This window comes from Nomascus leucogenys, chromosome 13, assembly GCF_006542625.1.
Source record: "Nomascus leucogenys isolate Asia chromosome 13, Asia_NLE_v1, whole genome shotgun sequence".
In the NCBI taxonomy this organism is placed as follows: domain Eukaryota; kingdom Metazoa; phylum Chordata; class Mammalia; order Primates; family Hylobatidae; genus Nomascus; species Nomascus leucogenys.
This window is the reverse complement of record NC_044393.1, coordinates 2,067,344-2,088,928: the sequence shown is the minus strand read 5'-3', so window position 1 is coordinate 2,088,928 and position 21,585 is coordinate 2,067,344. Positions and strand designations below refer to the sequence as shown.

General features: G+C 58.6%; 1 protein-coding gene across 7 annotated transcripts in view; it reads left to right on the top strand.

The window, feature by feature from the left end:
• Positions 1 to 4: 4 nt before the first annotated feature.
• The window catches only part of SS18L1 (SS18L1 subunit of BAF chromatin remodeling complex), a 36,813-nt gene continuing 15,232 nt past the window's right edge, over positions 5 to 21,585 (top strand). For 3 of the 7 annotated variants that reach the window (XR_004032953.1, XM_030825481.1, XM_030825480.1), the window contains exons 1-7: positions 5 to 373; positions 14,737 to 14,813; positions 16,433 to 16,517; positions 17,859 to 18,003; positions 19,182 to 19,361; positions 20,619 to 20,783; positions 21,280 to 21,381. Coding sequence is in view for 6 of the 7 variants with exons in the window: in XM_030825481.1 (XP_030681341.1) it covers positions 305 to 373; positions 14,737 to 14,813; positions 16,433 to 16,517; positions 17,859 to 18,003; positions 19,182 to 19,361; positions 20,619 to 20,783; positions 21,280 to 21,381 (823 nt within the window). In the remaining variant the exon portion in view is untranslated. The other 4 variants (XM_030825483.1, XM_030825486.1, XM_030825482.1 and 1 more) reach the window with 4 other exon arrangements.

Sequence of the window (21,585 nt, the reverse complement as noted above, 5' to 3'; positions counted from 1 at the left end):
AACCACCGGTGGCCGGGGGTGGGAGGCGGTGCTCCGGCGAGGGCCGGGCGCTGGGTGCGAGGGAGTCGCCGGGGGCCACCGTTCGGCACTGGGCCGCAGACCGTTCTGCAGGGCGGAGCGGCGGCGCCGCGGACCCCGAGGCGCGGCGACGGCAACAGGGCGGACGAGCCCACGACGCGGCGCCCCCCGCGCTCCCGCCCCCTGCCCCCCTCCGCCGAGGCTGCGGATAATGAGCGCCTCGGGCCGCCGAGCGCAGCCGGAGTATCCACCTCGATGACCACGGGCTGAGCCCCGCGCCGCCACCATGTCCGTGGCCTTCGCGTCTGCCCGGCCAAGAGGCAAAGGGGAGGTCACGCAGCAAACCATCCAGAAGGTGGGCCGGGCCGGGGCGGTGGCGCCGGGCGGCGGGTCTGCGCGCGGGGCCGGGGCGCGGGCAGCTGGCGGGCGCAGGGCGCGAACAAAGCCGGGGTGCAGCCGGGCGGCCGCGAGCCCCGACGGCGGCCGCGTGCCCGTCCCCGCGTCCCACGCCTGCGCGCCGGCGGGCACCGGGCCGTGTGGGGGGCGCTACCCGGAGAACCTGCGCCAACTTTGTTGGGGCGCTCGGGTCTCTCGGGCCGGGGCACTGGGCGGTGGGGGCCGGGCGGACGCTGGAGGGTGCCGGCCCCCGAGCGCACTGTCCCCCGAGTCCGCGGCGCGCGCTGGGAACCGTCCTAGGCCATGCCGGGCGGACGGGGACCCCTCGGGGCCGGGGCCGGGGCCGGGGCCGCGGCGAGGGCTCGTCGCGCTCCGCAGCCAGCTTCGGTGGTGAAGGCGGGCGGCAGGCGGCACTCGGTTTCTGCGCTCAGCTTGGTTAGTGGTGAGGGGCCCGGGTCGGCTTCCGGGCGCACGGCGACGGCGGAGACTGTGGCCGGGCTGCCCCTCCTGCTGCTGGGGCGAGGCGCGGACGATGGAGGCACGAAAGGACGCGTCCAGATCGCCATTTAGGGGGCATCTTACGCAGCCCGGCCCCGTAGGGAGTGCACCGCCCCCCCCCTCCCGTTTTCCTCGCGGCTAGGCCGGGTTTCAGCGTGACACCCTCGCCCGCCGCCTCGCCTAACAAACTTGACGGATTTGCTTCACAACCTTTCCTCTAACTCCGTAAGTTCGGCCTTGTGGTTTTCAAGAAACAGCGTTTACGTGGGTTTGGGACACCGTTATCCAAAGCCCTAAGTTTTGAAATTGAGGCTTTGTATTTTCTGCTGTTTTTTCTGTAGAAGACAGATTCGGAAGGAAATCAGCATTAGCCACTCCCGTTTCAGTTGTCACATTTTTTGGAGTGACATTGGTTTTTTTCCTAAACTCGGACTCCGTCTACACCGTGGTGGGATTGCAGGGATGAACAGTGGTATTCTTAGGTTCCCAGGAGCCGCTTGTCTCCCTAAGGGGGTTCACCTTGACCTTAACTGAGGCTCTTATTCCTTGATGACGTGCCAGTCTCCTGTGGAAGTTGTCCTAAATTTATCGCCTATTTTGAGACTACCTTTGCTGTTGCTAGTTTTAGAAATTTGATGGTCTTAACAAATGAGAACGTTGGCCAACTCTGAACAAGAGAGATTGAGAATAGCAGAAATACAGATTTACAAGTGTGGCGTTTTACTTAATAAACACTTATGTGGCGCTTACTGGATCCCAGACGCTGTTCTAGGGGTTTTATAAATCTTGATTCATCTAATTCTTCATAGAAGCTACCGGCATCCCGTTTAATATCTAAGGAGGCTGAGGGCTAGGGAGGCCGTGCCTTGCTGGTAAGTGGACGCTAAGGCCTAGGGGGGCTAAATGCCTTGCTGGTAAGTGGCACAGCCAGGTGTTGAACCCATACTGTGGCTCCAGGGTCTGCTCTGTTGGTGCCCCTTGATCTGGGAACATTTGGCCAGGCAGAGGTCAAGCTCTAGGCTCGGAGGCAAATGTTGGAACCCAGAGCGTCTCCTGGCACTCTGGTTTTTTGGAGCTTAACAGTCATTGTTCCTGAAGCTACCCTTGGCTTCAACGTTTATCCCGTTATTTGCACTTCACACACACTTCCATTGAGGCTCCCCAAATTCTCCAGGTAAAAGTGTGTATTGAGGTGCCGCCCCAAACATCAGATGAGAAAGGAAGAAATGCACCTGTGGACTGTGCATCCCTGGGCAGAAACTCAGCCTGCTGACCATTGGAAATAGGCCTTCAGCTTAGGCTGCTGACGTGGCCTGGTGGGAGGGTCAGCAGTCTGCGTATTGGACTTGGTGTTTTGACAGTGAATATATGTACCCAGGGATCTTTTACTGGGAGGTGTGAGAAGGCTGAGAAAGGTGTGAGAGGTGCATGTTCTATGCCTAAAACGTGTGCTGTGTCCACAGTGTGTGCTAGTAGTCTCATGCCGAGAGCATTAAGAGAAGCCAGGGACCCCTCTGAAGCCTGCTTGGTAGTGAAGGAGAAGGAAGTATACAACTTGTCCTTACAGCATTCTGTGTGGGTGGGGATCTTCCAGGTCAGCTTCTCAACCTTCAAAGCCTTACTCAGGTGTTCCCTGTCTCGTGCTCCGTCGGCAGTCATGTGGCCCGGGCAGCACTTGCTTGGGCTCCTGAGTTTGGCATGTGACTGATTGTTCTTTGCTGATCCCCGGCCTCTCATAGTGCCTGAGCGCAGTTAGTGCTGAGCACGTGCCGGAGCATCTGTGACGCTGGTCCCATCAGTGGAAGTGTTTTGAGATAAGCAGATGTGTTCGTGTCTTGTGACTTCCTTGACACGTTCCCACAACCCAGGTGGCTTCAAACAGCAGAAATCTATTCCCTCACAGTTCTGGAGACCAGAAGTCCCAAGTCCAGGGGTCAGTTCCCTGCCCCGCTCTTGGCTTCTGATGGCTGCGGGCAGCCGTTGGTGTTCTCTGGCTTGTAGGTGCATGCAGCCGGTCTCTGCTTTGATCATCTTTTTTTTTTTTTTTTTTTGAGATGGAGTTTCGCTCTTGTTGCCCAGGCTAGAGTGCAGTGGTGCGATCTCGGGCTCACAACCTCTGTGCCCCACCCCACGTTCAAGCGATTCTCCTGCCTCAGCCTCCTGAGTAGCTGGGATTATAGGCAAGTGCCACCACACCCGGCTCATTTTGTATTTTTAGTAGAGACGGAGTTTCTCCATGTTGGCCAGGCTGGTCTTGAACTCCCGACCTCAGGTGATCTGCCCCTTCCCCCCCTTAGCCTCCCAAAGTGCTGGGATTATAGGCATGAGCCACCGCGCCTGGCCTCAATTTTCCACTTTTTATAAGGACTCTAGTCATTGGTTTTAGGGGCTACCTTAATTCAGCATGACGTCATCTTTATTTCATTTTCAAATACCTCGTTTCCAGTACCTCCCATGTGCAGGCACCAGGGGTCTGGGCACAGTTCAGCCCACAAGAGTGCATTTGTGGTGAGGGCTGTCCCAGAGAAAGAGAACCATGGGGCAGAGGCAGAGAGTCACAGAGGGTCCTGAGCCTGGCCTGCATGGAGCAGGTATTGGGGGACCCAAAGGGGAAGGGCAGGGGGTGCTGGGCTGATGTGGGGAGGGTAGCTGGTGGTGACCAGGCAGCGGTGCGTGGGTGAAACAGACAGAACCGCTCTGTGGCAAGCACCACAGAGGACATGAGTGTGCTGGGGAACCCTGCGGTGGGGCTGGGCCATGTCCCCACAGTGGCCCCTGGGCCTGGCTGGCTGTTCTCTGGCCACCAGCTGGGAACTGTAGTGTCCTGTTGTCCAGTGTGTGCTCCTTACGCTGCTGTTGGGGCTGGGGCTGCAGTGGTCACCTCGGACCACGTGGCCAGGCTTGAAGGGGACCCCTGAGTTGCCTCTTTGCTGCTTGGCATACAGTAATTGCTCAGTAAATGTGTTACTGTTTCTGTTTGTATTGGTTTTCTCTTTGGTTTCCTTGGCCGGATAATAGCAGTGGTGTCTGCCTGTCTGCTGGGTGTCTGGATCCCCCGCGCCTGTTGCGGGGCAGGGTTGGGGAAAGGCTCTGAGGGAATGGGACAGAGCTGAGAGGAGGTGGGCCTCTGGGCTGCCTGCTGGGTGGGTTTGGTGTGGGAAGACAAGACCTTTGTGGGGTGGGTTGGTGCCGTGCCCAGGGTCCGAGAGCCAGGGAGTGGTTGAACCTGGACCAGCCCTACCCCATGTCCTTGGTACCCAGGTGCAGGGGTGGGGCATGGGCAAGGGGCTCACTTCTGGGTGGGGATGGGCTGCGGAGGATGGGGTGCATACCCAGCAGGCAGTGGGCACCGTGTGTGCTCCCTCAGACGTGGAACTTGCTGTCTGAAGGAATGCAAGCTAATTTGGCTAGGAGGGTTCGTAAGGTTAAAGCTGTCCAGTGATTGAATGGCTTGGGGACGCCGAGCCTCTCTTGCACATGGCTGATTGACAGCGTTCCTCCTGCCATCAGAGGCTCCCCCCACCTGAGAAGGGGAGCACGGGGGCCTGTCTTTACATCCCCAGAGATGGGGGGGTGGGGTCCCCTCATTCCGGAGCCTGGGCTCAGCCCCGGGGAGGGACCCTGCAGCCACCAGCCTTGCTCGGCCTCCTTGCTGTCTTCGGTCAGGTGAGGGAGGCTCAGCCTCCTTGAGGTCTTAGATCAGGTGAGGGAGGCTCGGCCTCCTTGAGGTCTTAGGTCAGGTGAGGGAGGCTCGGCCTCCTTGAGGTCTTAGGTCAGGTGAGGGAGGCTCGGCCTCCTTGAGGTCTTAGGTCAGGTGAGGGAGGCTCGGCCTCCTTGAGGTCTTAGGTCAGGTGAGGGAGGCTCGGCCTCCTTGAGGTCTTAGGTCAGGTGAGGGAGGCTCGGCCTCCTTGAGGTCTTAGGTCAGGTGAGGGAGGCTCGGCCTCCTTGAGGTCTTAGGTCAGGTGAGGGAGGCTCGGCCTCCTTGAGGTCTTGGGTCAGGTGAGGGAGGCTCGGCCTCCTTGAGGTCTTGGGTCAGGTGAGGGAGGCTCGGCCTCCTTGAGGTCTTAGGTCAGGTGAGGGAGGCTCGGCCTCCTTGAGGTCTTAGGTCAGGTGAGGGAGGCGCTCTGCAAGGCCCTTAAACCTGAGCGCTCTGGCGGAGGTGGGCAGGAGAAAGGCATTGTCCCAGAGGGAGCAGCCGCAGCCCGGCCTCTTCCCCTCTGCCTGTAAAGCCTGGCCGTACACCCTCTTGCTGGGCGCTCCTGAAGGTGCTCTCCCAACTCCTGCCCAGCCTGGAGGGTGAGGACGCGTTTGGATAAAGACACTGTGCCTGCCCATTGTCCTTTACCCCTGACCTTTCCAAGGCTGGTGGGTCTCCAGAGTCCCTGTCTGCCATCCAGTTGCTGGGTGTGGAGTCTGGAGGAAGCAGCCGAAGGCAGCCCAGGTCTTGCCCAGGTGGCTCTCGCTAACCGGCGGTCCTGTGGGTGCCCTCCTCAAGGCTCCGACCCTTTGCGCGGTCTGTGCCCTGGGCCAGCGGGTCGGGGCCTGGGCACCTGCCTCTGTGTGCTTGGAGTCAGAAGACAGATTCCCTGGAATCCCCGGGCTGCAGGTGGTGGAAGTGTCACGCCTGCCCCCAGTGGATGCAGGAATAAACAGGCCCTGGGTGCTGAGCAGTTAGCGGGCTGGTGCTGATGGCCTGTAAGGCCTATGGGGCCTGGGAAGAGGGAGTGCAGGTGTTCCCTCCTGGTCCGGGCAGGCATCTCCACTGCCTCCCTCCGTGTGATCACAAGAGGAGTCCAAAGGGTTGGGAGAAGGTGCCATGGATGATGGTAGGAAGGGGGCTCCTGTGATGCTGGTCTGATTCTAATTGGCCACCACAGTTGCTGTGCACAATGGGGACGGAAATGGCCTGTTTATATCCTCCTCAAACTGGAAATAGGTGTGGGATGCAGGCAGGTCCTCGGTGTTACCAGGATGCGGATGGGGGCCGTGGAGCTGCAGGAGGGCAGGGTGGGGCAGGCCGGGCCTCCTGGGCTCACATTCTTAGCCTGCTGATGGTGATGTGTGCTTCGCCTTTCTGTGCCCCAGTTTCCTTGTCTTTAGGAAGAGGACAGGGCTGTGGCCTCCCTCATGGCCTGTGTGTATGGGTAATATGGGTAAGGCAATGCCCAGCAGCCTTGTAATTGGTCAGCTTTAGCCTTTGATCAGGCAATCAACCAGCAAGGAACGGCCGGAATTTATCCGTGGTATTCGGAAAGGGAGGTGAGGACTCCATTCCAAACTGCAGGAAACCATCGCAAGTCCAGGGTCGTGTCAAAAAGAAAAGGCAGTGTCAGCACATGGATGAGATGCACACAAACATCGCGTGTCGCTAGTACAATAAGCATGTCTCCAGCTTGGAAACTGTCAGGAGCAAAGTGACTGCTGTGCTGTGAAAGCCCAGAGCGCCATGAGACCGAAAGTGATTGCCAAGGTGCATGCAAATGCGGCTGCTGTTGTGTCTGTGTTAAGCATGTCTTCACATGTTCTTAGAGTCTTTGAAATTGCACATGCATGTCAGGCACACAGTGGTGGGGTCGTGAGGCAGCAGCCAGCTCCTCCCAAGGAGACTGCACATGTGTAAGTTTAGAGGCTCTTCTGAAACCTACACACCGACTTCACATATTCCACAGTTGGGTGAATGTTTGGAGGGGTCCCACTGGCTTCCATCAGTGGAGTCTGTAGTGTCGGCTTGCTGACCTCGGGGGCAGGGACGGAGCAGCTCAGGCTGGGCTCAGAGGGAAGGAGTGCTGGTGGGTCAGCGATGTCTGCCCCGAGAACAGGAGTGGCAGGCACTAGCGCAGGTGCTATCTCTGGCTTAGCCACCTGCTGATGCTCGACCAGCTCTCCAGTTAGCCAGGCTGGTCCCCCTCACACCTTGATGACTCCTAGGAATTGATCCTGCGTCTGTGTCCATGCCATGCGTGGGGAGTGCATGGCAGCCCTGCATGTAGTGGCAGAAGACGGGGAACAATTTCAGTGTCTGTCGGCGCAGACGGAGTACTACGCTGTGTCCATGTTGTGGAATTCTCCGCAGCGTAAGAAACATTGAGGTGGATTTTTTTTTTTTTTGAGACAGAGTCTTGCTCCTTCGCCCAGGCTGAGGTGCAGTAACGTGATCACAGTTGATGCAGCCTTGTCCTCCTGGGCTCAAGGGACAGGTGGGGTCTCTATGTGCTAACAGAGGACAGTCTCCAAGATATTTGAGAGGAAAGGGAACTGTGTGGAGCAGCGGGAGTGGAACATTATCGGGTGTGTGCAGAGTCGGGAGGCGAGTACACAGGCTCCATGCGAGACGCTTCCAGAAGGAGCAGAGCTGGTCTCTGGGTAGGAGGAGCCAGGGGTTCCTCCTACAAAATTAAAAAGGTTCCAAAAGTCTTTGTAATTAGAAAGGACAACCACAAGGACGGTGGAGGTCTTCCTGCCCAGTCTGGGCTGAGCCAGCCCCGGCAGTGAGCCTCAGAGCCCCACCCTCCTCTCTCTGGCTTCCAGGGCCCCACACAGGTTGTCACTGGGGAGAGACTGTTCTGCTGAGAGCCCCTCACCCAGGTTTTTGCCTGGCAGCCCCAGCCCTTCCCCTACTCTCTGTGTGCTCTGGGACCCCAGTTGTTCTCCGTCCCCAGTTCTCATCCTCACTCCCTCGCCTACCCAGTCAGGACCCCACAGTGGGGCTTCAGCAGCCCCAGACCCCATCCTTGGTGCCTGGCTGTGCCCTGGGCCCTCCAAGCCAAGCCCCGTGTCCCCCGTCAGTCCCCACCTGCCATATCCAGTTTCTCTGCTCACCCGCATGGTCCATCGCCATGGCCGCAGCTTCCGTGCCCCTTGGGTTCGTCTCCCTGTGGGTGCTGGGCTTGGCCCTGGGAATCAGCCAGCCCAACCAACAGAGACACGTTGGGGCCGCCCCTCAGGGCCTGAGACCACAGGGGTGAACACACAGAGAGGGAGTGGGAGGCCCGGGTGTCCCAGCTGCCCCAGCGGTGAGCCCAGCCAAGCCCAGCAGAAGATCCTCCGAGCCAGCCCAGAATCATGAGAACTAAGAAATCACGTTTCAACCATGCGGCTCCGGGAGGTTTGTTGCGCATTGGGTAATGGATGCACCCGGCCGCGTTAGGATCTTGGTCCAGCCAGCCTCTGCAGTGAGCACAGGCTTTGGTTGAGAAAGTCACCCCCACAGTGGGCACAGGACTCATGTCCCCCAGCAGCCCCCGTTCCCCTCTTTTCCAGCTCCCCAGAGCTGGTCTCCATTCCTGGACATGCCCCGTGGCCTTCACACATGCCTGTTTCCTCCATTGGGCTGCCCTTCCCCCACCTTACCCATGTGCTCCTGCCTAGCCTCCAGCCCAGCTGGAGGTCAACCCCAGGAGCCTCCTGGGGCTCCGCTGCCTCATGGCATTGAGCGGATGCATGCCCACGTCAGTCTTCACCCGACTGGCCACCCACGCCCACTCCACCATGAGCAGAGTGGGTCGCACCTCCTCACTGTCGCCTCCACTCACCCAGGCCTAGGATGGGCACATCAATGAAGCATGCCCAGAGATGGGATCTCGCCACCCCTCCTTGCTGCGGCCCCTGATGCCAGCCTCTGGCTCCTCCAGATGGAGTTGCCACCTCATCTCTGTCCCCAGCGCCCTCACCTCAGGAGGCCTCAGGCCACCAGCTTCAGCGCTTTCCCGGTGACGTCTCTGGCGCCGGTTTACCCCTGAACCTGTAGAAACTCAGCCTCTCAGGAAAGGGTGTGGAGAACTGTATCTCACGTTGCAGAAAAACCCACAAGTGCACATCAGGAAGCTGGGAAACAGTGTCTGCAGAAGACAGCAGTAAATAGAGAAGATCTTGAACGCTCCAGGCCACGGGAATGGCTTCTTTGTTCAGCTTAGTGTTAGAGGTACACACCAGGTAGAGGAGACTCAGGTGGGCCCATCACCAGCCCTGGCAACCCCAGACTCACTCCAGGCCTCTTTAAGGTCGCTTTGCAGATGATACCGTGAGTAAATGCTGGTCTTAGATATTTTCATAAACACAGACACATAAGAAACTACGAATTGACAAGCTCCAGAGCAGGGGCCACAGCTGCCTGTCAGTGCATTTCCCTCCTGTCAGGGTCTTTTGCTTTGGATTTTATGCTCAAAGCCCCGCGTGCACATCAGGAGTCAAGAAGCACCATGGGCGTGTGTGTTAGTTGTTCTCACACTGCTATGAAGAAATATCTGTGACTGGGTAATTTATAAAGGAAAGAGGCTTAATTAACTCACAGTTCCACAGGGCTGGGGAGGCCTCAGGAAACAGAATCATGGTGGAAGGGGAAGCAAGGCACCTTCTTCACAAGGCGGCAGGAAGGAGAAGCGCAAGCAGGGGAAATGCCAGGTGCTTGTAAAACCAACAAATCTCGTGAGAACTCACTCACCACCACGAGAACCGTGTGGGGGAAACGGCTCCCATCCATCCAATTGCTTTTCACCGGCTTCCTCCCATGACACGTGGGGCTTATGGGAACTACAATTCAAGATGAGATTTGGGTGGGGACACAGCCAGATCCTATCAGGGTGTGAGTAACCTGAGGAGTAATGCCTCCCGCCTCCCAGAGGCACCGTCTTGCCCTTCTCAAGGCCAAACCAAGTGGCCACTTTGGAATGGGTTTAGGGCTGCTGACCTTACCCGGTGACCAGGGAGAACAGGTCACCGAGTAAGGTCTGTCCTCCCCGCTGCACACCTGTGCTCCCCACTCATACCCGTCAGAGTGGCTTTCTCGGGGGTTGGATCTGCCTCTGCTGTTGACATGGTGATGATAAACACCTTGCTCACTGCTGGACCATGCAGGACCGTGTGACTGCTTTTCCTGCCTGGCTTTTGTTTTCCCTGGAGTTGTTGATTGTTTTTCTTTTCGATCACTTGTCACTAGTGTATCTCCTCCTTGGCTCAGGTATTTTTCCAGGTTTCAGTCTCAGGGCTGCTCTCCGTGGGCCTCCCACCATTGGCCGAATTCCTTAGGCACATCATTTTATGGCCTCCTGAGAACAGGTGTTTGAGATGTGCCCCTTTAAACAGAATTCCCACACTCACTTCACTTGACTGCTCGCATGTTAACGCCACCTCATTTGCTGTCCCCTCCCCTCTTCTGTCCTGTGGACACGTTATTTTTGCCCTGACAATTTGAGAATGAGTTGTAGACTTGGTGCTCCTTTACTCCCAAATGATTGAGCGTGACTTTGCTGCCAACAAGGACGTGACGCTGTACAAAGATTGAAACGGGGGAGCTGACGTGGCAGCAACACGGCCATCTGCTCCAACTCACTGTGACTTCCCGGTTGTCCCAGTAATGGCCTTTGTAGGACATCATTAAGGATTACTGGAAGGACCCCGGACCATGTCTGTTGAGTCTCTCCTGGTTGAGAACCACTTGTCCATCTTCCTTGTCTTTGATGACTCTGAAAGTTTTTGAAGAATGCCGGCCAGTCATCGAGTGCCCTTGGTTTGGGTACAAGGTACGTTTTCCTAACTTGTGGGTCTGAAAGTGCGTCTATTCTCCCTTCACGCCTGGTTGGGGTTTCGGCTGACTAGAATTTCTGTGCAGAAGTCTCCCTCAGGATCAGACCATAGCCCTTCCAGAAACCTCTGTGGTGAGTTCATCTCTCCTCCAGAGCCTCCCTCAGGCCAGGCCATCGGCCCCTCAGAGGTCTCCATTGGGACTGGGTTATCACACCTCAAGGGGTGTCCCTTGGTATGGGGCACGGCTCCTCCGGAAGTCTCCGTGGGGTCGTCACCCCCCGGTGGCCCAGGTGGGGGGCTCCATGCCATCGGCATCCACCGTCCTTCACGTGGAACCTGGTTTTTCTCTCCTGCCATGTTTAGGATCTTTCTTTGTCCCTGGTCTTTTTTGGCAAACTGGTCACCTGGGGGCCCTTCCAATGGGGAAATGCGTCCTTCAGCTCTGAGAAAATGATTGAAGGATTTGGGGGTGATTTCCTCGCTGCTCCTGTCTCTGGGGCTCCTGGAGGGCCGCGCTGGCCCACTCCCTCTCTTCGCAATGTTTTCTCCTGGGTCGATCCGTCCTGGTTTCTGGGACTCTTCCTCAACTTCATACCCTGCCCCCCTGTTGAGTTGCGTTCTGGCTAACAGGTGTTCACCTCCAGAGCTCTTCTGCCCCCTCTGTTCTTTCTAACCGGCATCATCTTCTTTTCTGGGGCTCCGGTAACCTGCATCACTACACCGGCTGACTTCGCGACGATATTAATAATAGGTTTTGTTGGATTTTTTTAAAAAGTTTCGGGCCGGGCGCAATGGCTCATGCCTGTCATGAGCACTTGGGGAGGCAGAGGCAGGCGGATCACTTGAACCTAGGAGTTCGAGACCAGCCTGGGCAACACAGGGAGACCGTGTCTCTACCAAGACCCTGTCTCTTGGCATGGTCTCTTGGCATGGTCTCTTGGCATGGGGGCACACGCCTGTAGTCTCAGCAGCTACTCAGGAGGTTGAGGTAGGAGGATCACTTGATCCTGGGAGGTGGAGGTTGCAGTAAGCCAAGATCACCATCACTGCACTTCAGCCTGGGTGGCAGAGCGAGACCCCGTCTCAGAAGAAAAGCAGATAGAAAAAGTTTCCGTCTTGCATAAGCTTCATCTTTGGATTTTGGCCTCTGCGGCTGGTTTTGGCCTAGGCTGGGGCCGCACTGCCGTGGCTTCCGGGGATTGGAGGCCGGGGCGCTGCCTGCTGTGCTCAGGCAGGCGTGTGGTCTGTGGTTCACCCTGAGGTGCTCGTTCCCTTCAGTGCCCGAGCATCCTTCCTCCAGGCTGGTAACTTTCCTGGAGATGCCCCCTCCTCCAATCCCATCTCCTGCCAGCAGATCCTGGGCGACCCTGAAAGGTGCCGGAATTTTAACATTCCTGAGCCTTGTGGGGCTTCGCAGCACAGTGTGGCTCAGGCCAGGCGCCCTGGGGGCACTGATTTGGGGGCACTCATCCATGTGCTTTTCAGCTTCCAAACTCCCGCCGCTGCCATCTTGTGCCCTCCCCATTCTGTCCTTAGAGGGCCGCACCTGTTCCATCGTTAGTCACTGCCCGGGGCCTGGGGTTTGGGGTGTCCAGTCTGCCACCTTTCGTTCTGCCTGTCCTGCCGTTTTTGAAATGGGTATGTGTCTAACGTACGTGAGAAAGTTCTCTGTATCCAGTTTTTTAAACAACCGCACCAGTACTGTGTTTCGTCACGCGCGCGTAAACCTCGCGGCACTGCCCTGGCCAGTGCACACCCGCGGGGCTCTGCTTAATGAAGTCAGCGGCTTGCGCCCCACCCCCCCCGGCCCATCCCAGCCCCGTGCTGGGAGTGATGCTGAAATGCCCGCCATGTCTAGTTCGTGTCCCTGGAGACAATCTCTGCCTGGGGGTCAGGAGTCAAGGAGGGGAAGCCCTTTAGAAGGAAAGGAAGAAAGCCCATAGCTGTCCCCTTCCTTCAGTTCATCTGAAGGCAGACCCATCTGGAATGCCGGCGCCTGGCAGGTGGACGCTCCCTCACCTGCCCACAGGTAAGCTTGGCCCACAGTGCCCCCTGGCGGCGCCCCCCCCCATCTCAGGACAGTTCCTCGGCCCCATTGGGCTCAGCTGAGTGCAGGGCACCTTGTCCCCAGCAGGGAGAAAAGTGGCAAAGCGTGGAAAGGGGGAAGCTATAACTTAAAGAAAAAGCAGAGCAGGAGAAACCAACCCTGAAGTCGTGGAGACGGTCAGAGGAGGAAGCTGAGTTGAGGGCAGTCACTCAGCTGGGGCTATGGGTCCGGGCTCTGCCCTGTGAGGTGGCCTGGCTTGGCTGTCTCTGCCCGGGACTCCCTCTGCCTGTGGATGAGTTTGGGCCCCAAGGTCAAATCGCAGTTAAAGGGGCCATGTTGCAGGGTGGAGGCACAGCTGGGTGGCCCCAGGGCCCCCGGCAGGCAGGTAGGCGGCTCCTCCCCTTGCCCTAGGGCTCCCCTGCTCCAGGGCCTGTAGAGCTCCTGTCGGGAGTGGCCTCCTAGGGCTGCGTGACCCAGCACGTGGTAGCCGAGCCAAAAGGCACTGCTTTTTCTTTGGGTGCTAGCCTCTGAGCAAAGGCCTTTTTATGAAAAGCAGCAGGTGTGGTGGGCTCAGTTCTGTGCCTCCCTGCAGACAGAGGCGGCTGGTCATAGGGTGGGTGTCCCCTCTTCTCAGTCCCCTCCCATGCCCTCTCTCTCCTCCTTCACCTCCCGTTGGGTCTCCTCGGGCTACCCAGTGCTGCCCCCAGGTGGACACTGGAAGAGGTGGCTCTCCTGTGCCTGCTCCCCATGGCCTGTGGGCATCCTGTGTGGTGTCTGCAGGATGCCGCCCGGCCCCAGCCACCTGTTCCTCTGCTGCCACCCACCCCTCCCCACTTCTACCAACCACCAGACTCAGCACGTCCTGAGTGCGTGCAGATTTGTGGACACAAGGCCTCGGGCCGCTTGATTTGAGGGCTGCTCCAGAGCCCTCCTGGGGCCACACGAGCACGTTCAGGAAGCCCTTTGGGAAGGAAACCTGGGGAATCTGTGGGCCCAGCCCCCTGCTGATCAGGTGTGGCCAGGCACATGGGTCACCATATCAGAGACAGGCTGAGCCCCTGCGTCTGACAGGTTCCTGGCAGTGCCCATCTTGAGCGCAGACCATGCTTGGCAGAGTGTATGCCTGGCCGTCCCTGGACCAGAAGCCTCCATTTTGCCAGTTCTAGGAGCACATGGCGCCTGCAGAGACCCCTGGCCCAGCTCTGGGAGGCCCACATCTGGCTGTTCACCTGAGCCACTTGAGACTGGTTTAATCTGGGTTTAGGGTCATGACCCTGTCTGTGCACACACACTCTATGTGTAAGACAGAAGGTTCAAGACACGACTGGCCTTCCCTGTGTGGCCTGCGGGCCCATCCTGCCGTTTCGCTGCATTTCAGCGCAGCACCCCTGGGGGTGAGGGCTGCAGGTCGCCAGCCCCAGGTCTAGGTCATGCCCAGTTCCGCAGTCTCACCCATCTTTTCTGCCCCCACGCCGGCCTGTGTATTTTCTACCTGTGGTGCTGTCCCTGCCCCCCGCCCAGACCCTTTCCTTCTCTCCCCAACCCTGGTTGGTGCAGCCCCTGCAGGAAGTCTTGATGCCTCCACCTGGGAGTGCCCTGGACCCCTGCTGATCCTGGGGGGGCAGCTACCTGTGCCCCACCCTGTGGTTGCAATTTGAGGCTATCCCCTCCAGCTAGGGGCACCAGGGCCTCTTGTGGGGTGCCCACAGGGTCCTGACATCCTTGCCATCGGCTTGGCTGACCCTTGCTGCACAGATGCTCCGCTGTCAAGGGCCCTGGAAGCTGGAGGGTCCTTTAGGGTGGGGGCTGCTGGGGGCACAGGGCCTCTGTGTTTTCATCTGTGGGCTGAGATGGCCCTGCCGCTTACGGATGAAGTCCTTAGCACAGGGATGTGTGAGTGTTTGGTCTGTGGTGGCTGAGGCAATGCATGTAACGACCGTTTCATATACAGAACAGGTGTAGCATCCCAAATCTGGAATTTGAAGTGCCCCAAAATCCAGAACTTTTTGAGCACCAGCATGAGGCTCAAAGGAAATGCTCACTGGAGCATTTGAGATTTCGGGTTTTCGGATTAGGGATGCCAAACCGGTGGGTCTAACACAGATATCCCCAAATCTGGAAAAATCTGAAATCTGACACGTTTCACGTAAGGGACACTCAACCTATATGAAAACTAGATGTGTAGCGATGGCAGTTCATCCCGAGGGTCAGCGACAGCCCCGCGTCGGCAGCACCCGCTCACGCTCTCTCCGCAGATGCTGGACGAGAACCACCACCTGATCCAGTGCATCCTGGAGTACCAGAGCAAGGGCAAGACGGCCGAGTGCACGCAGTGAGTGCCCGCCGCACATGGCAGCACTTGGAGGGTGGCATGCAGAGTCTAAGCGTGGAGGCCAGATATGTCCCAAGAGTCCCCCATCACGGAGGTCGGATAGGTCCCAGGAGTCCCCCATCATGGAGGTCAGATATGTCCCAGGAGTCCCCCATCATGGAGGTCGGATATGTCCCGAGAGTCCCCCAGCACAGAGGTCAGATAAGTCCTGAGAGCCCCCCAGCACGGAGGTCAGATATGTCCCAAGAGTCCCCTATCATGGAGGTCGGATATGTCCCAGAGTCCCCACATGGATCAGTCCCCCATCATGGAGGTCGGATATGTCCCGAGAGTCCCCCATCATGGAGGTCGGATATGTCCCAGAGTCCCCATCAGGAGGTCGGATATGTCCCGAGAGTCCCCCATCATGGAGGTCGGATATGTCGGAGTCCCCCATCAGGAGTCGATTGTCCAGAGTCCCCCACATGGAGTCGATATGTCCGTCCCCCAAGAGTCCCCCCCATCATGGAGGTCGGATATGTCCCAGGAGTCCCCCATCATGGTCACCCCCCCCCCCCCCCCCCCCCCCCCCCCCCCCCCCCCCCCCCCCCCCCCCCCCCCCCCCGGAGTCGATGTCCCGAGTCCCCCCATGGAGGTCGGATATGTCCCGAGAGTCCCCCATCATGGAGGTGGATATGTCCCGAGAGTCCCCATCATGGAGGTCGGATATGGAGGTCGGATATGTCCCGAGAGTCCCCCATCATGGAGGTCAGATATGTCCCAGGAGTCCCCAGCATGGAGGTCAGATGTGTCCCGAGAGTCCCCAGCACAGCTGCGAAGCATTGCCGCCAGAACTGGAGTAGTTCTGAGGGAGGCGGGAGGCGGAAGGTGGGAGGCAGGAGCAGTGTGGGGAGGCCTGGGCCAGCCTCTCTGGGCAGCTCTGCGGCCAACAGCCAGCACACCAGGAGACAGCACCTGCTCCAGGTGGGACCTCCTGTGACCCTGTGAACCTAGGGCCCGATGCATAGGAGGGGTGCGTGGCCAGCCTGCCACCCTCCAAGCGGCTGTCCAAGTGGCCGTCAGACTGACCTGGAGGTGGGAAGTGGGTGAATGGCCTCAGACACCCCTGGGTGTGAGTGGGGTGAAGGGACTGGGTCCCCACTTGTGCGAGGTGTACGAGGGGCCTTCCCTGGCAGAACTGTGCTTCCCCATTTCTTTCCAGGACTTTCTCAGGGTCGCTGGCTCTATGGAGTCTGCCCACTGCCTGGCTTAGCTGGACGAGGGCTCTGTCCCTCTGTCACCTTCAGGCCCCTGCCTCCTCGTGCCCTACCCCCATCTCCATCCTCTGAACAGACCAGTGCCAGCTTCCTCTTAGCTGTTACCTTAGAGTCTTTCCAGAGTTTTTGTCATGGGTTGGGAGCCTGCTCAGGGTTTAGGGTAGAGGCTGCCCTGCCGTCCCCACCTAGACCCCCGCACCCTGCCACCTGCCTGTGTCCAGCTGGGTGTCATCTGGGGTCCATGTCCTCATGGGGTTTGGCTGGATGTCAGGCTGTCTTGTTCACACTTTACTTCCGCCTTGGATCCACCTGGGGACTCCGTGGTCCCGTCCTCCTGCCTCATGCGTGCCCCCTCTCCTGCAGGTACCAGCAGATCCTGCACCGGAACCTGGTATACCTGGCCACGATCGCAGACTCCAACCAGAACATGCAGTCCCTGCTTCCTGCCGTGAGTACCCGCGGGGGGTTGGCCTCCTTTACCCAGCAAGGACTGCAGCACTGCCTAAAATCGGAATTGTGGGCATGTCACCTCAGGTAGCAAAGATGACTCAGAGAAACCAAAAATACCACTAGAGCCACCAGAAACGGGAGTGTGGGCGGTGGTGACCACCCCTTCCTGACAGACCAGGGGTAATGACAGCGTCTGAGGTGGCCAGGTCAGAACTGTGGCTCAGCCTCGTTATGTATTGAAGGAAGGGAAGCCCCGGAGGAGCCACTCTAGGAGCAGCCGCAGCTCTCGGGTCGGGGTCGGGGGTCGGGAGAGGTGGGATGGGGGCCCCTGCGTCTCCCTGGAACCTCTCCGGGTGCTTTGAGCCGCTGTGAACCGTGCACATGCGCTGCTGTGGGTGAAAACGGAACTTAAAAGAAAACATGCCCGGCACAGTACATTCTCCCAGTGTTAGTTCAAATATTTTATTTTGTTTGATTTTTTTAAATGCATTTTTCCAAGATTAAATTGTCACAGTGAAGACGAGGTCGTGCTGCTGCAGCCTCTGTCCTGCTGACGGGGTTCCGGGACAGACATGTCGCCGGGAATGATGTATCTCCTAGGGACCCTTAGTCTCCGGCAAGTGATGGCATAAATGCCAGGATGTGTTTTGCGAGTAAAAATGTGAAACCCACCTCCACTGACCTGTCAAATTGCAGTTCTTCACCCTGCAGACACCCGCAGGTCGTGGTGGAAGTTTCCTTTTCTTGGCCAGGTGTAGACAGCATGTGTGTGCAGACCTCCAGAGCTGCTGCTGTTTCACCTCCATCTGAGTGCTGAGGGCCACTTCACACTCACTCCCTTCTGTGTGGTGTGATCCGAGGTGGGCGTGGGGTGGGGGAGTGAGGGGGAGGGGCACACGCAGCAGGAGCATGAGACACAAGAGAGGGATCCCGCCTGTGCCAAGGCTCTCGGCACAGAGGGGTCGTGGTCGGGGAGCACAGAGGTACCGGCCAGCTGTGCCTGAGGGGGACGGGGTGCGTTCAGCCTGGTGGGCCGGGAAGGGGTTCCCTGCTGTCCCAGGAGAAGGAGGTCCAGCTTTTCACACCCAGGCACGTGTGGATGAACTTGATACTCAGTAGAGTTCTGAACGCTCACCCAGACGCTCACTCTGCCATCTCCATCTGGGCCTGGTGCTCCGCGGTCACCTGGCTGTGACGATGGCTGCTGATTATGAACATTGACCAGGTGGCATGACGTCTGGCGGCAAATCTCGGGTGCCCTCTCATCCCTGGCCTGGCTTGTGGAGGTCGCTCTCTGTAAATTAACCGTTCTTCCCTGAAAACTTCCTGTTGCCTGCAGCCGCCCACGCAGAACATGAACCTGGGCCCCGGAGCCCTGACTCAGAGCGGCTCCAGCCAGGGCCTGCACTCCCAGGGCAGCCTGAGTGACGCCATCAGCACGGGCTTGCCACCCTCCTCCCTCCTGCAGGGCCAGATTGGCAACGGTGAGTGCGGCGGGGGAGGAGGGTGTTCCTGGCCACGAGGCCACCGAGGCAGCCCTAGGGCAGCCGGCTGCCATGGTGGGGCACCCCACCCCTCACAGGGCTGGGCATGGGGACCCACTCCTGGGGTAGCCACAGGTCGGCTGCCATCGCCCAGGCTCAGGGCCGCAGCGAGCTTGCTGTGCGGCTGGGATGAGCCCCTGCTGCAGATTGCCCGCGCTCTCTGACACTGTCACGTTCCATCCATTTCAAACTCAAGTTGCAGGGTTCCAGGTGGATCATGTAATAAGAATGGAATGCTCCTGTCTTTGGACTGAGAAGCATGGATAACATTTGGAGACTATTAACAGTAATGTAACAGGCCGGGCGTGGTGGCTCAGACCTCTAATCCCAACCCCTTATGAGGCCTAAACCAGCAGACTACTTGAGGCCAGGAGTTTGAGACCAGCCTGGGCAATATGGCAAAGCCCCATCTTTACAAAACGTAAAAATACTAGCCGGGTGTGATGGTGCACACTTGTAGTCCAAACTGTTAAATACTTGGGAGGTTGAGGAGAGAGGGTCACTTGAGCTTGGGAGGGTGAGTCTGCAGTGAGCCTTGTTCATGCCACTGCCCTGCAGCCTGGGTGACAGAGCCAGACCCTGTCTCAGAAAATAATAACAAAATAACAACAAATAAACGATTCATCCAGTACTTTGCTAGCATGTATGCTTCTTTGTTTTATTTATTTATTATTATTTTTTGAGACAGTCTCACTGTAGTTGGCCAGGCTGGAGTGCAATGGCATGATCTTGGCCCACTGCAACCTCCACCTCCCGTGTTCAAGCAATTCTCCTGCCTCAGCCTCCCAAGTAGCTGGGATTATAGGCAGGTGCCCCCACACCTGGCTAATTTTTTTTGTATTTTTAGTAGAGACGGGGTTTCACCATGTTGTCCAGGCTGGTTTTGAACTCTTGACCTCAGGTGCTCCACCCACCTCGGCCTCCCAAAGTGCTGGGATTACAGGCATGAGCCACTGCTCCCAGCCACTTATTTCTTTATTAGTCACTTAATCATTAATAGTGCTGTTGATAGCAACTCTTCCCAAAAATCACTTGAAGGGAAATTGGGGTGTCTTCACCTTCAGAAGTGGTGACCTGGCTCCCCAGCGCCTGACACCACTCCCTCCTCCCCCTGCCAGGGCCGAGCCACGTGTCCATGCAGCAGACGGCGCCTAACACGCTGCCCACCACCTCCATGAGCATCTCTGGGCCCGGCTACAGTCACGCGGGGCCCGCCTCGCAGGGCGTCCCCATGCAGGGGCAAGGCACCATCGGCAACTACGTGTCTCGGACCAACATCAACATGCAGTCCAACCCAGGTACCTACTCTGCCTCTGCAACCCCGGGGGGCCTGGGTCTGCCTCCAAGACCCTTGACACGTGCACGTTGGACATGTGTTCCCCGGGAAGCTGCCCTCCTGCTGGGTGCTGGAGGGGAGGGGCCCGTGAATCGGGGCTGGCCGCCGCCTCCGAGAGCTTCCGGAGCAATGGGCGCCAGTGGGTGCACAATCAACTCCTCCTGTCCCCCAGCTTTGCGAGGGGCTGGGGTGTTTCCCGTGGAGTCTCACGGAATGCCCCAGGGAGTGGGGGCCACTGGCCCTGGGTCTGGACAGACAGCACTGGGCTCTCAGAGGTGGGGTAGAGTTGTTCCCCGGGGAGGGAACAGCCTGGCCAGAGGCACATCAGTGGAGAAGACAAGGGGCCAGAAGCGCTGGGCCAGAGGCCCCAGCCTTTCTGCAGGGCAGCGGGAGCCCGAGAGCGGGGCCGTCCACCATGGCGGCCACGTGTGGTGTTGGGCACTTGAGAAGCAGCGGGTCCCCGTCGCGTTCCATGAGCATCGGCCCCGGTCGCGTTTTGTGGGCGTCGGTCCCGGTTGAGTTTCTTGAGTGTTGGAGACACACGGACTTCAGAGGCTTAGTGCCAAAAAAGGGTGCCGAGGACCTCCTTAGGATTTTCTCACAATAACTGAATGTTAAGCATTTATTGTGGACGTACTGACTCAAATAAAATGCATGATTAAAATGGATTTCACCTGTTTGTTTTTACTTTTTCAATGTGGTTACTAGAAACTTTAAAAAGTGTGGCTTGTGTCATTTCTGTTGGACGGGGCTCCACTAGGGGCTTCTGAGCAGGGGGACGTGTACGACAGGCCAATGTGAAGGGCTGTGAGGTTGCAAAGCTGCTAAGGAAGGGACAGTGTGAGGCCAGCTCAAAGGACCAGGGAGAACAGGACTCGAGCCATGGTGGCAGTGGGATTGTCACGGGAGCCGTGTGTCCGAGGAGAGGTGGAAAGGTGGTTGTTGGCTGTGGAAGCCGCTGGATCTTCCCGCCCGGGGGCTCTCCCTGTTGTTTTCTGCACGTCGGCACATTTTTAAATGGTGCAAGCAGCGGGTCTGAGCATGCAGGGCGTCAGTGCAGGCCACATAGGGGACATGTGCCTTGCAGTGGAGGACGACGTTCTCGTGGGGAGCACAGGAAAATAACGAGGAGCCCGCCCGGGCGCAGGAGGTAGTTGGGTGTGGGAGGGAGGGCGGGTGGCTTCCCGGGGTGATGTGGGGCCTCTGTCCTGTCGTTCAGTCTCCATGATGCAGCAGCAGGCGGCCACGTCGCACTACAGCTCGGCGCAGGGCGGCAGCCAGCACTACCAGGGCCAGTCGTCCATCGCCATGATGGGGCAGGGCAGCCAGGGGAGCAGCATGATGGGGCAGCGGCCCATGGCGCCCTACCGGCCCTCCCAGCAAGGTAACGCCCGGCCGGGCCAGGTCTCGGGCACAGCTGACCGCCGCGGGTCGTGAAACGCCAGGCTTTGTGTGCTCCTCTGCGGGGAGCCTGGGGGAGTGAGGCTTGGCGCCTTGGTGTTAACGTTGAGTGTGGACGCTGTGGGTGAGGGCCGGGGTGTGGCCCGTGGAGGGTCTGCTGTCCCCGAGGAGTCAGTGTTGGGGGCAGGGGCGGCAGTTGTCATTAAGAGTGTCACAGGCGAGGCTCATGCCTGTAGTCCCAGCACTTTGGGAGGCCGAGGTGGGCGGATCACCCGAGGCCAGGTGCTCAAGACCAGTCTGGCCAACATGGTGAAACTCCGTACTAAAAATACAAAACATAAGTCGGATACGGTGACAGCGTGGGGTGTTCTCGGTGGGTGAGGCCGTTCAGCAAGGCCTCAGCTTCCCCAGCGAGCAAGGAAGTCCTCCGAGGGAGGAGGGCGCGGCACGCGCTGGCGCTGAATGTGGTTCCCCCGCAGGCTCTTCCCAGCAGTACCTGGGCCAGGAGGAATACTATGGCGAGCAGTACAGCCACAGCCAGGGCGCTGCGGAGCCCATGGGCCAACAGTACTACCCCGACGGTGAGCACTGGCGGCAGCCTGACCCCGCCCAGGAACACAGAGCAGCTGCAGGGGCGAGGAGGGCGACGAGGGCAGGGAGGGCAAGGAGGGTGTGGGCACTGCAGTGTGTCCTCAGTGGTTCCAGCTCAGGCGTGGGCTACAGGCAGAGCGGCCAGATGCCGTGCAGGAGCAAGGTAGGGGACGGGGTGAGCTGGGCTGGCAGTG